The sequence below is a fragment of the Nansenia antarctica genome (genome assembly GCF_963989245.1).
Source record: "Nansenia antarctica genome assembly, chromosome: 6".
NCBI lineage: Eukaryota > Metazoa > Chordata > Actinopteri > Argentiniformes > Microstomatidae > Nansenia > Nansenia antarctica.
In genome coordinates, this window is record NC_137676.1 from 65735888 (window position 1) to 65750336 (window position 14449).

The 14449-nt window shown below is 48.4% G+C and overlaps 1 protein-coding gene across 1 annotated transcript; it reads left to right on the top strand.

The window, feature by feature from the left end:
* Positions 1-103: 103 nt before the first annotated feature.
* On the top strand, positions 104-12619 carry LOC308159414 (palmitoyltransferase ZDHHC5-A-like; the record flags this gene model as incomplete). The annotated part of the gene is made up of 11 exons (XM_080533195.1): positions 104-258; positions 1210-1331; positions 1557-1714; positions 2083-2255; positions 2658-2760; positions 4203-4294; positions 4553-4679; positions 5294-5411; positions 5656-5768; positions 8968-10040; positions 10697-12619. The coding sequence occupies 11 exons, from the start codon at positions 104-106 to the stop codon at positions 10929-10931; spliced, it is 2469 nt and encodes an 822-aa protein (XP_080389321.1). The 3' UTR covers positions 10932-12619.
* Positions 12620-14449: the final 1830 nt, after the last annotated feature.

Genomic DNA, 14449 nt, shown 5'->3' on the forward strand with positions numbered 1-14449 from the left:
GCTCAAACCCCAAACAAATCCCCCTACCCCCACCCCTCTGGGTGGGGTTGTTTACGTGCCCTGCCCCCCTCCCTCGGTGATCACCTGCCCCCCCCTCCCTGTGATGCCGGGCGGCAGTAAGAGTGGGGGTGTGGGCGGGCCCTCCTCTCCCCCCCACACTGCCTCGCCTTCCCGCCCGTTCCGCCCATCACGCTACGTGCCCGTATCGGCAGCGACAGCCTTCCTCGTGGGATCCACCACACTCTTCTTCTGCTTCACGTGAGTATGAGTCGGTCGGTTGCACGCACACACACACACACACACACACAAACGAAACAATAATAATGTTGTTATAGCACCTTCCTGCAAACGTTGCAGCTCAAAGTGCTTTAACATATCCGCACAGAATAAAAATAATAATAGAACAATAGTAATCAATAAAACACACAATAGCAATAATATAAACGACATAATAAAACAAGAATAAACCGTACAATCCAAGGGGCATAGCTCAGCTCCTGCTCTCAAAGTCCCACAGGTAACCGGTGTAACAAACAGCAGTATTACACCTCGTAATACTACTACACATTTTTACACAGAAATTGAGAAAATCCACGTACTAATTGATGCCCTCCGACCCCCTTCCCCCGCCAATTCTTTCTTTCTCTCCCGCCCAAACAATGAATCAATTGAGATGCTTATATGCGCATAGCATAAACAAAGGTGGCTTGTCATCTGCATTCTTAAACTGATTGGTACAGGACACACACTCACTCACTCCAGTCCTCTACCATGACCTATATCAAACAGATGAGTGTGCAGAGTCAACCTCTGCCCGCCGGTCAGGCGTCAGATGTAATTTGACACTTCTGTGTGTGTGTGTCACGTTGGCGTGGCGATCCGTCAGTTCCCAGCTCTCCTCCAGATTAAACGCTGGAAAAGAGGGAAAATAGGCCAACATCTGTCACCCTTAATAAAATGCTGTCATCCTCTCACCCCCCCCCTCTCTCTCTCTCTCTCTCTCTCTCTCTCTCTCTCTCTCTCTCTCTCTCTCTCTCTCTCTCTCTCTCTCTCTCTCTCTCTCTATCCATCCCTTGCTCGCTCTCTCTCTCTCTGAATTCGCTCAACTCAAAAAAGTGTTTTATTTGCCAGACAAATGTGCAGTCGTAGGCCAAGCTCTCATAAAAGCCTCCCTCCGTCCCTCCCTCCCTCCCGCCCTCGTGCTCTCAGGTGTCCATGGCTGTCGGAGCAGTTCTCGGTTGCCGTGCCGATCTACAACGGCATCATCTTCCTGTTCGTCCTGGCCAACTTCTGCATGGCCACCTTCATGGACCCTGGCATCTTCCCCAGAGGTGGGTGTGTGTGTGTGTGTCTGTGTGTCTGTGTGTTCGTGTGTGTGTGTGTGTGTATGTGTATAATAACACCTCCTCCCCTATCTACCCCTCATGATCCTTACCATGCCTGCATAACAGTTCCTAACTCCTGGGGTTTTGAGAGTGTTGGTGTATTTATGCTGCATTAACGTGTGTGTGTGTGTGTGTGTGTGTTTGTGTGTGTGTGTGTGTGCGTGCCTGCAGCGGAGGAGGATGAGGATAAGGAGGATGATTTCCGCGCTCCGCTCTACAAGACGGTGGAGATCAGGGGGATCCAGGTGCGGATGAAGTGGTGCTCCACCTGCCGCTTCTACAGACCCCCCCGCTGCTCACACTGCTCCGTGTGTGACAACTGTGTGGAGGTACAGACACACACACACACACACACACGGACAGACACTCACAGACACGGGCGCACTCACTCGCAATACACACACATACTCTCTCGCGCTTCCACTTGTACCTATACAATTATCAATTACTTAGACTCTTCGTCACCTCCCCCATCCCTTCTCTGCTCCTCCCTCTCTCTGTTCCATTCATTCCCTCTCCTTCTCTACTTCTCTCATCCCCACTTCCTCCTCCCCTCCCCCCGACTTCCTAACCCCCCCCCCCCCCCCCTCTAAACGACATAATGTTCTTCATTGACCCGCCTTAGTTAAACAAAGGGGCTTGAAAAAACGCTAAACAACCTCAACCCTCTCACGCCGTTCCCCCCTGCCTTCCCCAGGACTTCGACCACCACTGCCCGTGGGTGAACAACTGCATCGGCCGCAGGAACTACCGCTACTTCTTCCTGTTCCTGCTCTCGCTGACGGTCCACATCATGGGCGTGTTCGGCTTCGGCCTGCTGTTCATCCTCTACCACACACAGCAGCTGGACAGGGTCCACTCAGCAGTCACGTATCCTCCTCCTACAGCTGTGGGGGGGGGGGGGGGGGTGGGTCTGTGTCTGTGTCTGTGTCTGTTTGCCTGTCTCTGTCTGTCTGTGTCTGTCTGTCTGTCTCTGTCTGTCTGTCTGTCTGTCTCGGTCTGTCTCTCTGTCTGTCTGTCTCGGTCTGTCTCTCTGTCTGTCTGTGGCATCTGTGTGTGTGAGAGACTCGGAGTGGTTGGAATAGTATGGGGGCATGTGTAGGCATGCAAATGTGCTTTTGGGGGGAAGGTGTGTGTGTGTGTGTGTGTGTGTTAAGGGGAGGTTATTATTAGTCAGTGGGTGGTGACCACTGCATCGGTGAATATCATGTTATAAATATACCAGGTGTGCCCTTCCTAGTAGCTCTGTCTCCTTAACCCCTCCTCTCCCAGTATGGCGGTGATGTGCGTCGCTGGTCTCTTCTTTATCCCAGTGGCGGGTCTCACTGGTTTCCACATCGTACTGGTGGCCCGGGGTCGAACCACCAACGAACAGGTACAGAAAACTGTCCCCTTTTAGAAAAAAATAGCATAAACACAACTGCTCTCCACAGTGTCTCGACTGTGCGAACCACCGACATGAACATTTCCTGCGACTCTCCCCGAGTAAACAAACACAGCTTCTCTCTCACTCTGCATCTTATCTGGAGCCGCAACCCCCAAGGGATTGAAACCGTGACCCTTGACCCTCGGGCCGTTTAAGAAACAACTGACTTCAGAAAAACCCTTCCCAGTAGGGCTGGGCAAACGATCAAAATTTCTTTTTCGATAATCGCAAGAATTAACGATCAATTATCGAATAATTGATGAGCTTTTTTTTTCATAAAAAAAAAACACTTTATTTGTGTTGCTATTGCACACATTCATTCATTCACATTCAAACTAGACACTACAGTCAGATAACAATCCTCTTAAACAAGGCAGTGAGTAGCCTAAATTGTTTAACTTAAAAACACATTTTACGTTATAAATAAAAATATAGAAAATAAGTAACTCACCATAGGAGCAGTAAAAAAACAGTTACTCACAAATAGGAGGATGACTGAAAACGTTAGTGTCCTTAAGAGCGTCCAGCTTAACTTAAATTTAAACTCCAGCGAGAGACTGTAGGCGGCAGGCCTACTGGTTCTTGTTCAGAAAGATGATCATGTTAACATGTTCAGGGGTGAGAGACGAACGCAATCTGGTGACACGTGGACAAACTAATTTCCATTATTATTATTATAAAAAAATAAAATAAAAAAAAGTATTAATGATTATCGAGCAAAATATTTTGTGATCGACCAAGATCCTTATCGATCATCGATCATTGATGCCCACCCCTACTTCCCAGTCATTAAGAGTAGCTGTTACCATGTGAATCAGAGATACGCTTATCTCTTCATAACTACTGCATTCCCTTTGGAGAAAGAAAGAGATAAGGCGACATTCTCCTTGTCATCGTCGTCATCGTCCATCGTCGTTGTCTCCCTCCCTCCCCCCCCTGTGTCTAAGCTCGCCGCTCCGCCCAGTGCAACAAAGGAGTACACCTTTTGTGTCGTTCAGTCTGAGCATCTGTGTGTCCTCACACCACCCCCCTTTTTTTGTTTTTTGTGTGTCAGGAAGGTTGTGTTTGTGTTCTTAGAGGCGCCCAACGCTGCCTAATCCTCGAAAACATGACCCAGGCTCGCTAGCCTCCTCCCCTGAATGAAAATGTACAGCTCATAATCTGATCAAGGCGGAGGCATAATCCCCCCCTTCTGCTCCCCCCCTCCCCTCCATTCATCCCCCTCTTTTTTGTTTCTTGTTGACCATGTTTACGGTTTAAATGTGTTGTGTTGATGGATGATGGGAAAACAGCATTCTATTTTCTCTCTCTCTCTCTCTCTCTCTCTCTCTCTCTCTCTCTCTCTCTCTCTCTCTCTCTCTCTCTCTCTCTCTCTCTCTCTCTCTCTCTAGGTGACAGGGAAGTTCCGGGGTGGCGTTAACCCCTTCACCAATGGCTGCTGGAATAACATCTCTCACATGCTCTGCAGCTCCCAAGCACCCAGGTGTGTGTCTTGCTCTCACTCTCTCTTTCACACACTCTCTCACTCTCTCTCACTCTCTCACACTCTCTCTCATACTCACACACACTCACACCCTCTTTCTCCCTCTCCATCTGTCCATACATCATGTTTCCATATTGAATAAAGTAACAAGCTGTATCTATGAATTCAAACGTTGACGCTGCCGTTGACCAGGAATTTTATTTCTCCCACCTCTGTCTACTTCCTGTTTCTCCTCCCTCTCCTCCTCCTCTATCTCAGGTACCTGGGGAGGAAGAGGAAGCCCCATAGCGTGGTGGTACAACCTCCCTTCCTGCGGCCGCAGCTCACCGATGCGCAGCTCGCCGCCAAGGTCCTCGACAACGGTATCCAAGGAGACCTCCACAGGGTAGGACAGACAAAGACACACTGGGTCCGTCCATCTCTTCATTTCCTGTCTGTGGCTCTGCCACTCGGCTTTGTGTGTTGTGAGGATTGTGGAACTGAACATTTTATTAAATAATTTTTCTTTCTCTCGCTCTTCCGCCTGCACTGCTTTCTCCCTGTTTGTCTGGCTCTTACTCCTACTTATTCATTCACTCACTCATTCACTTTATTAAATCTCTCTCTCTCTATCTCTCGCTTTGTCTCTCTCTCTCCATCTCTCTCTTTCTGTGTCTCCCCCCCCTCTCTCTCTACCTACTCATTCACTCACTCACTCACTTTATTAAATCTCTATCTCTCTCTCTCTGTGTCTCTCTCTCTCCCCCCCCTCTCTCTCTCTGTCCCTCCCCTTCTCTCTCTCTCTCCCCCCCTCTCTCTTTATCTCTCTCTCTCTGTCCCTCCCCTTCTCTCTCTCTCTCTCCCGCCCTCTCACTTTCTCTCACTCTCTCTCTGTCCCCCCCCCTTCTCTCTCTCTCCCCCCCTCTCTCTTTATCTCACTCTCTCTCTGTCCCCCCCCCTTCTCTCTCTCTCCCCCCCTCTCTCTTTATCTCTCTCTCTCTGTGCCCCCCTCTCTCTCAGTCTAAGAGTAGTCTAGAGATGATGGAGAGTCAGTCGGCTGATGCGGAGCCCCCCCCTCCCCCCAAACCAGAGCTCAGATACCCAGGCCTGTCCAGAAGCTCTCAGGGACACACAGAGGGTACGTACACACACACACACACACACACACACACACACACACACACACAAGCACACAAGCACACACATACATGCTCCAATGTACACACATATGCTAACACACTACACAGCTAAATTCACCCACATACACAGCTAAATACACACACACACACACACACCCACACAAGCTCACTCACACACTCATTGATGTACAGTGTGCGTCATGTCTCTTCCCCCCTCCCTTCATCCTCTCTTCGTCCCCACAGAGAGTAGTCTTCTGAACAAAGCCCCGCAAACCCCCACCATGTACAAGTACAGACCGACCTATAGCAGCCCAGGAAAGAACCACACTGCCCTCACCCATGCCTACGCCAACCAGGTAACAACCTCTCATACACACACACACACACACACACACACTTCAATCATCAATCAATCAAAGTTTATTCATATAGCACAAGTCATACATTGAATGCAAGTGCTGAACATAAAAAACAATAGTAAGTTAAAGAAAAAAGGAACATGAAAATGAATAAATAAATAAAAGAAAACACAATAAAAGAAGAAATGGGAGATAAGAAATAGATAAAATACAACACAGTAAAACCAGGAATAAAACAAGAAATAAGAGTAAAGTGTGCGTGCGTGCGTGCGAGACTGCATCATCCACTGTGACTCAGCGTTTTGTCTTTTGATTTATTATGATTTGTTAATGCATCTCTGTTCTCCCTCTGGATTCATCCTCCTCCATTTTGATTTGGTTACTCAGTGGCTTTCAGTTGATCAGTATCAGTAAGTGACAGTTGGACTCATTATTATTTGTATTATTCCTTTAGTGTGTGTTTATTCAGGAGCCCAGCCTTGTGTGTTGTTTTCCCCCATCTTTTATACGTCTTTTCCCCACCTGTAGCGTCCTTTGTAGTGAACACACACCCCCTGTTGTGATGTACTGTACTTTAGATAGAAAGATATTATCTGTCGTTAGTTTCCCTGCATAGATGTCCTACAAAGGCGCACAGTCCAAGCACACACATAAAATAACCGGTCTGTTATTCACTGGCAATCCTTGCTGGAGGCACACAGCTCAAGCTGCCGTAGACTGTGAATGACCCCGCTGAAGTTTCAATATCTGTCCACAAGGGGGCGTTAATCAGCATTGTGTAGTCAATACACAAACCATGTGCAGAGCCGTGTCGGGAACAGCTTGGGGGGGGAAAAGAGGCTTTTGTTCTGCATTTGCTCTATTAACTCTAATGGTGTTAGCGAGGCTCAACATCCATTTCATTAACTCTTATTGTTTCAGTGGGCACACATGGTCCCCCCCCCCCCCCCCCCGCTCTCTTTTCCTCTCTGCCATCTGGCCCTATAGGGTGGGCAAGTGAGGTGGTATGGATATTAAAAGTGTGTGTGTGTGTGTGTGTGTGTGTGTGTGTGTGTGTGTGTGTGTGTGTGTGTGTGTGTGTGTGTGTGGCTGCTGCTATATAAATCAATATATTTTGGGGGGGTTTTTCACACTGACTCCACCTCTGGGATGATGGGAAAAGCGAAATAATCAACAAGTTTGACAGCCAAATATCTGCAATGTCATGTGCGCAGCATGTAATCTAAAGCCCAGGCCGCAACCAAGCGTCGCAACCAAGCGTCGCAACCAAGCGCCGCAACCAAGCGCCGCACCCATTGCCAGCGTTGCCAGCGATTTGACATGTTCAGTTGCAGCAAAATGTCCAGATTCTATGGAACGTATTCAGCCTATCAGGAAACAGCATTCATGTTCCCATGGCAATGGACATTGCCCCACGTATTGTTATATAGGGAGCTGGCTTTATTCAACTTTTAGGTCTGTCATGACAATAAAGTCTGAATGAGTGCAGTTGTGTTTTATGTTTTCGTCTAGTGTGTGTGCGCGTTAGCCTTGACAGCTATGTCAATGCATTTGTGTTGCAAACGGGAGGCAAGTTAGCTTGCTAGAGAGCCTACATACTCAATCATATTCAGACTATCTACAGGCTTATACATAAATGTTTCACACCTGTTGGCAAGAAGCAGAGCATTATCATAAGTCTCTCCAGCAGAAATGCAGTCCCTAAAGTTGGTGTTCTGCCGTTCAATGAACGGCCTCACCAACTCCTCCAGGTGATGGAATTGACCGGGAAAGAGTGAAATTGGGTAAAGCCAGCCAGTCGATCTCCCGTTTCCAATTCTTTACATAAATTGGCATAGGCACCCTGTCCCTGCCGCTTCAGTAGCCAAAACCGGCTCCATATTCGTTGTCTCCTTTGTCGTTTATTGATGCTGTTAACATAACACTGGTCCCGTCAGCCTTTTTTTTTGCCGGGTAAACACATATTCGCGTCGTTGTTATGGAAACGGTCGTTACGGAAACGGTCGTTACGTCTCCTTGGTCGTCAGTTCCAGGTGGTTGCACAGTTTTTTTTTCTCTGGACGTTCCAAACATTCTGAGACGGAGTTCTAGGTGTGACCTGGCCTTTATGATGACAGATGGATTTAGATGGCGGATGAATATAAATGTAAACACGCAAAACGAACATGCTCAAACATGCTCAATCATCTATCCATCAGTCATCATAAGAAAAAAGTCTATTTGTAACCATGGACAATAGAAGAACGAGGAAGAAGATCTTTTTTATTTTGTTATTTTTTTAACACTTCACCAACTAATCCAGAGAAGCCTGGTCATGGTCGTGTCACGGCAGCAGAACAGGTTGACCCACCCCAAAGGCCATTCATCTTAACACCCATAAACCCTCAAACACAATGGCCTTGTGTGAACCCAGGGGAAAGGTCTTGTTAGTAGTCGACTCAGACTCTAGTGGATACATGGCAGCAATTCAGAGTTCATTCTGAAAGGTCTGTTGGATCAATATGTGACAGGGTCTGGTGAAAAAGGCCGCAAGTTGGGAGAGGTCATTTCTCACTTCTCTCTTCACTTCCAGTATGGAAGGGCTAGGATGTTTCATACATTGAAATCTGAAAAAAGTTGAAAATATGTGTATTTGAATGTTGGTACACCTAAAAAAAAAACTAACCCACTAACAGAGAAAATGCCTTTCAAACTTTTCACATATTTCACAGGCAGGTAATAGCTGGTTAACTCCACCCCCAACGCTGATTTGCGGCACTTAACAATTGCCGAATTGCGGCCCAGCTCACCAGACCGTGTCACATATCGGATGTTGTTCTTCCCCTTGTCAGTGTGTAGTCATAGTGAAGCTTACTGTCTACAGAGACTGCCTCCTCTCTCCTCCTGTTCTGTCTGTAGTGCTTAGCGGTCGTGTTGTGTCCATAAGCCAGTAGTTGTCAGCCAGTCGTTCTTGAATGTGTCCCCTTGTCCTCTTCAATAATAGTGTCAATTATCGACAAAGACATAAACATAAAACAACTCTCCCATCCCTCACTGTCTCTCTCTCTTTCTCTCTCCCATCCTCTCTCTCTCTTTCTCTCTCTCTCTCCCATCCTCTCTCTTTCTCTCTCTCTCTCTCCCTCTCTCCCTCTCCCTCCCTCTCTCTCTCTCTCTCTCTCTCTCTCTCTCTCTCTCTCCTCTCTCCTCTGTCTCTCAGATGAGTCGAGGGGACAGTCTGAAGGAGTCCTCCACGCTGCTCCAGTCCAGTCAGCAGCCAGGTTTCCGCTCGGAGCCCAGCCTGGATGGGAGAGAGGGCCCGGGGGAGCGGGTGGGAGGAGGCGGAGGAGAGAGGCCCGCTGTGGGCTCGGTGCCCGCGGTGCCAGGCTCGGGGGGCATCCCTGGCTACTCCCTGGGGGGCCGCTCGTACCCCTCCTTCTCTGACCCCGCCGTTCTCGCAGCCGGCGGCGGGGGGGGCGCAGCCTCTCGGTCGTCCAGCGTCCGCTCCTCGGCCCACACGGCCGCCCACGTTTCCGAGGCGACCACCTCGGCGAGCTACAAGAGTCTGGCCAATCAGACGCCTCCGCCGCGCAACGGCAGCCTGTCCTACGACAGCCTGCTCACGCCCTCCGAGAGCCCCGAGTTTGAGCCGACGGCCCCCGAGCTGTCTCCGGGGCGCCCCCGCACCCCTGCCCCCCCTGGGCCGGCCCCCGTGCTGGGCTACAGCTCGCCCTACCTCTCGGCCCAGCTCAGCCAGCAGAGAGACGCCGAGCTCCACCAGCCTTCGGCCTCCTCCGCCGCCCTCCTCTCCTCCCCCCACCGCGCCCACTACCTCCGCGCCTCCTCCTCCTCCTCTCCCCCGCCTCCCCCCGAGAGGGAGCGCCTCCTCCAGGACCCCCACTCTCACCCCCACCACCCCCATGGCCACCACCACCCCCCTCCCTCCTCCTCGGCCCCCCAGCCCCCCCACCATCACCACCACCACCATCACCACCACCACCACAGCTCCCGGCCCCCGCGCTTCTCCCGACCCCCTCTCCTGTCCGACTCGGGCGCCCCCCACCAGTACCCCTACCGCACCCGCTCCACCGACACCCCCCTGGCCCCCTCCACGCACCCCCCGCGCTCCCCCCACCCCCCGCCCCTGGGCAAGTCGCTGTCCTACTCGAGCGCGGCGGCGGCGGAGATGCAGTACCGGATGGTGCGCAAGGCCTCGGCCTCGGCGGGGGCCGGAGGAGGAGGAGGGGGGGGCATCGGGATGGGAGGGGGGGGAGGGGGGATCCAGGCTCCAAAGTGAGTACCGCTCTTCACTGCAGCCCGCTGCCTGCCTGCCTCCTTCTTCTTCTTCTTCTTCCTCCTCCTCTTCCTCCTCCTCCTACTCCCAGACTCCTGTGAGTGCTTCCTCTTCCTCTTACTAATCAACGACTCGCCTGTGCTTTCTGGTGCTTCTGTTGTTGTTGTTGTTGTTGTTTTTTTGCTAGCTATTCATCCTGTCGTTCTTTCATACTGTCTGTCTCTTTCACCTGTCCTTGCTACCATCGCTACGTGTTCATCTTTCACCACGTTGGCGTCGCATAGACGTACAACCTGACTGCCTGAAACTCCCAAAGTGGTTTTAATTGCATTTTAAGGAGTATTTTGTCTGCGGTTTTTCTTGACCATTTCATTGACACGGCTTATATTGTGTTTGTCCCGTCTTGTTGCAAACACGATCCAGCATGTGCGACAGTTCAGCTGTTTTTATGATTGGATGGGTGTGTAATAGAGTCTGTGTGAACCGTGTTACCCCTTGGTCTTCCCTGCACGATGTGTCGCACTACATTTGTCGTCTAAACGATTTAGATGTGCTGATTATGATGTGTGCTCTTTACCCTGCGCCGCTCCTATACTCGTGACTTATTTCTCTGTTTCTCCCCCTCTTTTGCGCTCCCTCTCTCTCTCTCTATCAGGGACGAGATTCAGATGAAGTCCTTAAGCCGGACCAACGGTCAGCCCAAGTCCTCCCTCTCCCAGTCTCCCTCCTCCTCCACCCCTTCCTCCCCCTCACACCCAATCAGTGTGTCCACCCGCCCTGGACAGGCCTATCCCAGCCCTGCTTCCACTCAGAGCCCCGCCCACAAGCCAGGGGGCGGGGTGAAGAAGGTGACGGGAGTCGGCGGGACCACCTATGAGATTTCAGTCTGAGTGACGGGCGGCCCACTCCGACCAATGGTGACAGGGATGGAGGAGTGAGTCGCGGGGTAGACTGACGACGTGCTCCTCCTTCGTGGAACTTTCCTTAGAGATGGGAGGAACGTTTTAAACGTACAGACGCTTTGAGAGGTGGAGCATGATGAACTGTGAAACGCCAGTCTTTTTTTCTCCTCTTCCTCTCACCACCTCAGTGGACCTTCTCTCCTTCGCTCAGAAACATGCATTCAAGGAATGACAGAACTAAGAGAGAGGAGGTGGAGGATGTGGTCAACCAACCACTTTTGAGAACACAATGTACCTTTATGACATGGTGGGCCCAGCGTGCCAATCATATCCCATTATAGCCGGGACACTGACAATCCACCAATGGCTGGGCAGAATGACAAGGCCAGCTATGAACTTTGTGGGAATGATTGACAGCTGTAACTGGATTTGCCTTTATTGGAGAAAAAAAGATCAACATGTTTAAATTAAAAAAGAAAGAAAGAAAGAGAGAGAAGGGGGAAAAAAAAAGGAAATGTAGATTCCATTCATTCATAAATGTGTAAATGATCCATTGTCTGTACAGAATAATATGGTTTGGAAATAAATGGAGATTTCCACCTACGGTAGTGGCATTTAAAGGGGGACTCTGCGGCATGCTCCTAGCCACTATGGACCACTGTGACTGACTCTGACCTTGCTGTCTTTGTCTTTTGACCAACAACAACAGCAGGGTGACAAATTGGTGGTTAGGTTTTCTGTCGGTCTGTACTTAATGATGGGGAGGCCTTTTCTAGACACAAATTTAGAGAGCAATGGCCTTGGAAAACAAGGAACAAAAGTATTTGTTTTTTTATTTTACTTATTTAATTTCTAAATGTTATTTTATATGAATTTATATATAAATATAGCTATTGATAAGATCAAGATTTTTTTTAATGGGCTGAAAGGGATTTGAGTCCATTTCAGAATGGTAACCAAACAAAATGAAATACCTTTAGCCCATTTTTGTGGTTGTCTGCACAGACCAGTCAAAGGCTGGCTGTTTGAGTTCTCAGCCAAAGACTGGGCTCTGGAATTAGATGGTTCAGCCAGTGGGAACCAATGTATTTCATAAAGAATGAAGATGTAGCATTTTAAGTTCTTTGATACTCAGTAACCACTTATTGTGGGACACATTTCAGAAATATCCCGTTGTACATTCTGATTGTTTACTTCTGAGGTATGTAATGTTTGTTTATTGGTCCAGATATTGACATCTGTGGTTGCCTTTGACTAGCTGACCAATCGGGAAAGGAATCGGATCACAAAAGGATCACATGCTTAGTGCAACCAATCCAGAGAGAAAGAGAGAGAGAGATCCATATCAGCCTACTCTGATTGGTTAGTGGTTATACCAATGAGATAAGCAGCGGAAAATCAGTAACAGCCTTTTTATATTTAATTTGTACTTTTCATTTTCCTTTTGCAATATTTTTAGGACAATTTACAGGGGACTGCTTTAGACTGACAGTTTGTTTGGCCAGTCAGGAGCATAGAATGAACAGGCCGGGCTTGGACTAAGTGCACGTCGCCCAATGAGAGGACAAGGATCTTTGACGGCCATCAGGAACAGCCAATGCCCTTGCGGATATGTTAGATAAAGACGGGCCTGAGACCTGGGTGTTTTAAATTGAAAAAAAGATGTGTACTGTGTAGCTCCGTGTGGGTGGGTGTGTGTGTATGTGTGTGTGTGTGTGTGTGTGTTTGAGCATTGGTAATAAACTCTATAAAACAGAGGTAGTGGGATTTATCTTTATTTAAAGTTAAGTATTCCATCTATATGGTATGCATTGCTTCGTATTCTCGTTACATATGGCTCTGTCAACTAGCTGTTTTCGCCCACAACAGATACATTTTTCTAACCTTTAAGTCGTTTGCAAACGTTATTCTTTTTGTCACATTCAATGATGGTATGGCTAATACACAGGAGCACACATACCGGCGTATATAAAATGACCAGAAGGAGAGTCACTAACTATTGAACCCCATCGTCATTTACTCAGTCATAGTGGGCAGTTAGGGTCGTTTCTTTGGACTGTCCAATTTTTTTCAAATCAGACTTTAACACACTCACAGATAATTCCCATTTTGATTGAATTCATAGATTTAATTGAATTCATAGATTGTCATGTGTCTAACCATGCATGTATACTGTATTTTGCCAAATATTCCCAGTTTTTCATAGAACATTTTAATTTAACATATGTGCCCAATGGAAAACTGATGTCCTTCTTCACCCTGTGTCTTTGTACCACATAGACCTGTGATGTTGTTGTTTGGCAGCAATGACTATATAATCACACATCTCGTCTGGGCGAGCACAGAACAGTACTTTAAGCAGGCTGAATTAGTAAGAACAGGACTGAACAAGCGGCCATGGGGCTATTGTATGTTGCTTCTGGGACAACATGTCATGCTTGCTTCTAGATTCATTTGAGTTGTGTAGCCTTGGTTGAAGAGAGGGGAGAGTGCCACAAGGTGGAGCTATATCCCTATTCAGCTACCCATCTTGTCAAGCTCAATGCTCCTATACAGCTCTGGCAAAAAATTCATAGACCACTGCAAAATTATCCGTTTGACTATTTATAGGTATGTGTTTGAGTAAAATGAAAATGTTTGTTTATTCTATAAACTACTGACAACATTTCTCCTGTCATCCTGGTCAGTGGGGCGTCGTGTTCACCCTCTGCCGGTCTGTATCTTTGTTGTCCCCAGTGTCTGCTGCTTGACCACCTTCTTATGAACCGCCGTCTTTGACATGTTAAGAATGGAAGCAGCCTGACGCTCACTGTATCCCCTCCGCCGGTACCCTTCTTGTCCTCACTCAAAAATGTTCTTTTCAACTTGGCATGGTCAATAGTTATTATTTATTTTTTATTCCTACCGCCTAGTGATCAGTCCCTCACTAAGAATAATGCGGTGTGCCTGTGTTGGAATTCAACAGACACTGGAATGGAATGGCTGTCATACATGTAGACACTGGCGGACTCAGGGGGAGGGAAGCTCCTCCTGGTGCCCCCACGGTTGAAAAACGTCTCTCTTAAGTGCCCTTTTGAGTGGCAAAAATGAGAGGACGTGCCCTATAGGTGCCCCTCCAATGGTCTAAACTTGACCATGTGCCCCCACAGTTGAAAAACGTCGCCCTAAAGTGCCCTTTTGAGTGGCAAAATTAGAGGATGTGCCCTATTGGCTGCCCTTCCAATGGTTTTTTTTCTTCTCGCCCCTGCCCTTCAAACAGCCTGAGTCCGCCATTGCATGTAGAGATGCTGATTTAAGAAAGAATTGGAGTGGTCTCTTAATTTTTTCCACAGCTGTATATTTATTTGATTACAAATTTGACTGGCTGCCGGGACCCATTAGATTACCTTTCGAAAAAGCCAAAAAATAAACCTGTTCACTGATGCGGTCCATACTGACTAAGTTATGGGGTATTTAACAGGCCTCTCCCTGCAAACACTCCCCTGTGGTACCTTGACCGTGTTTAT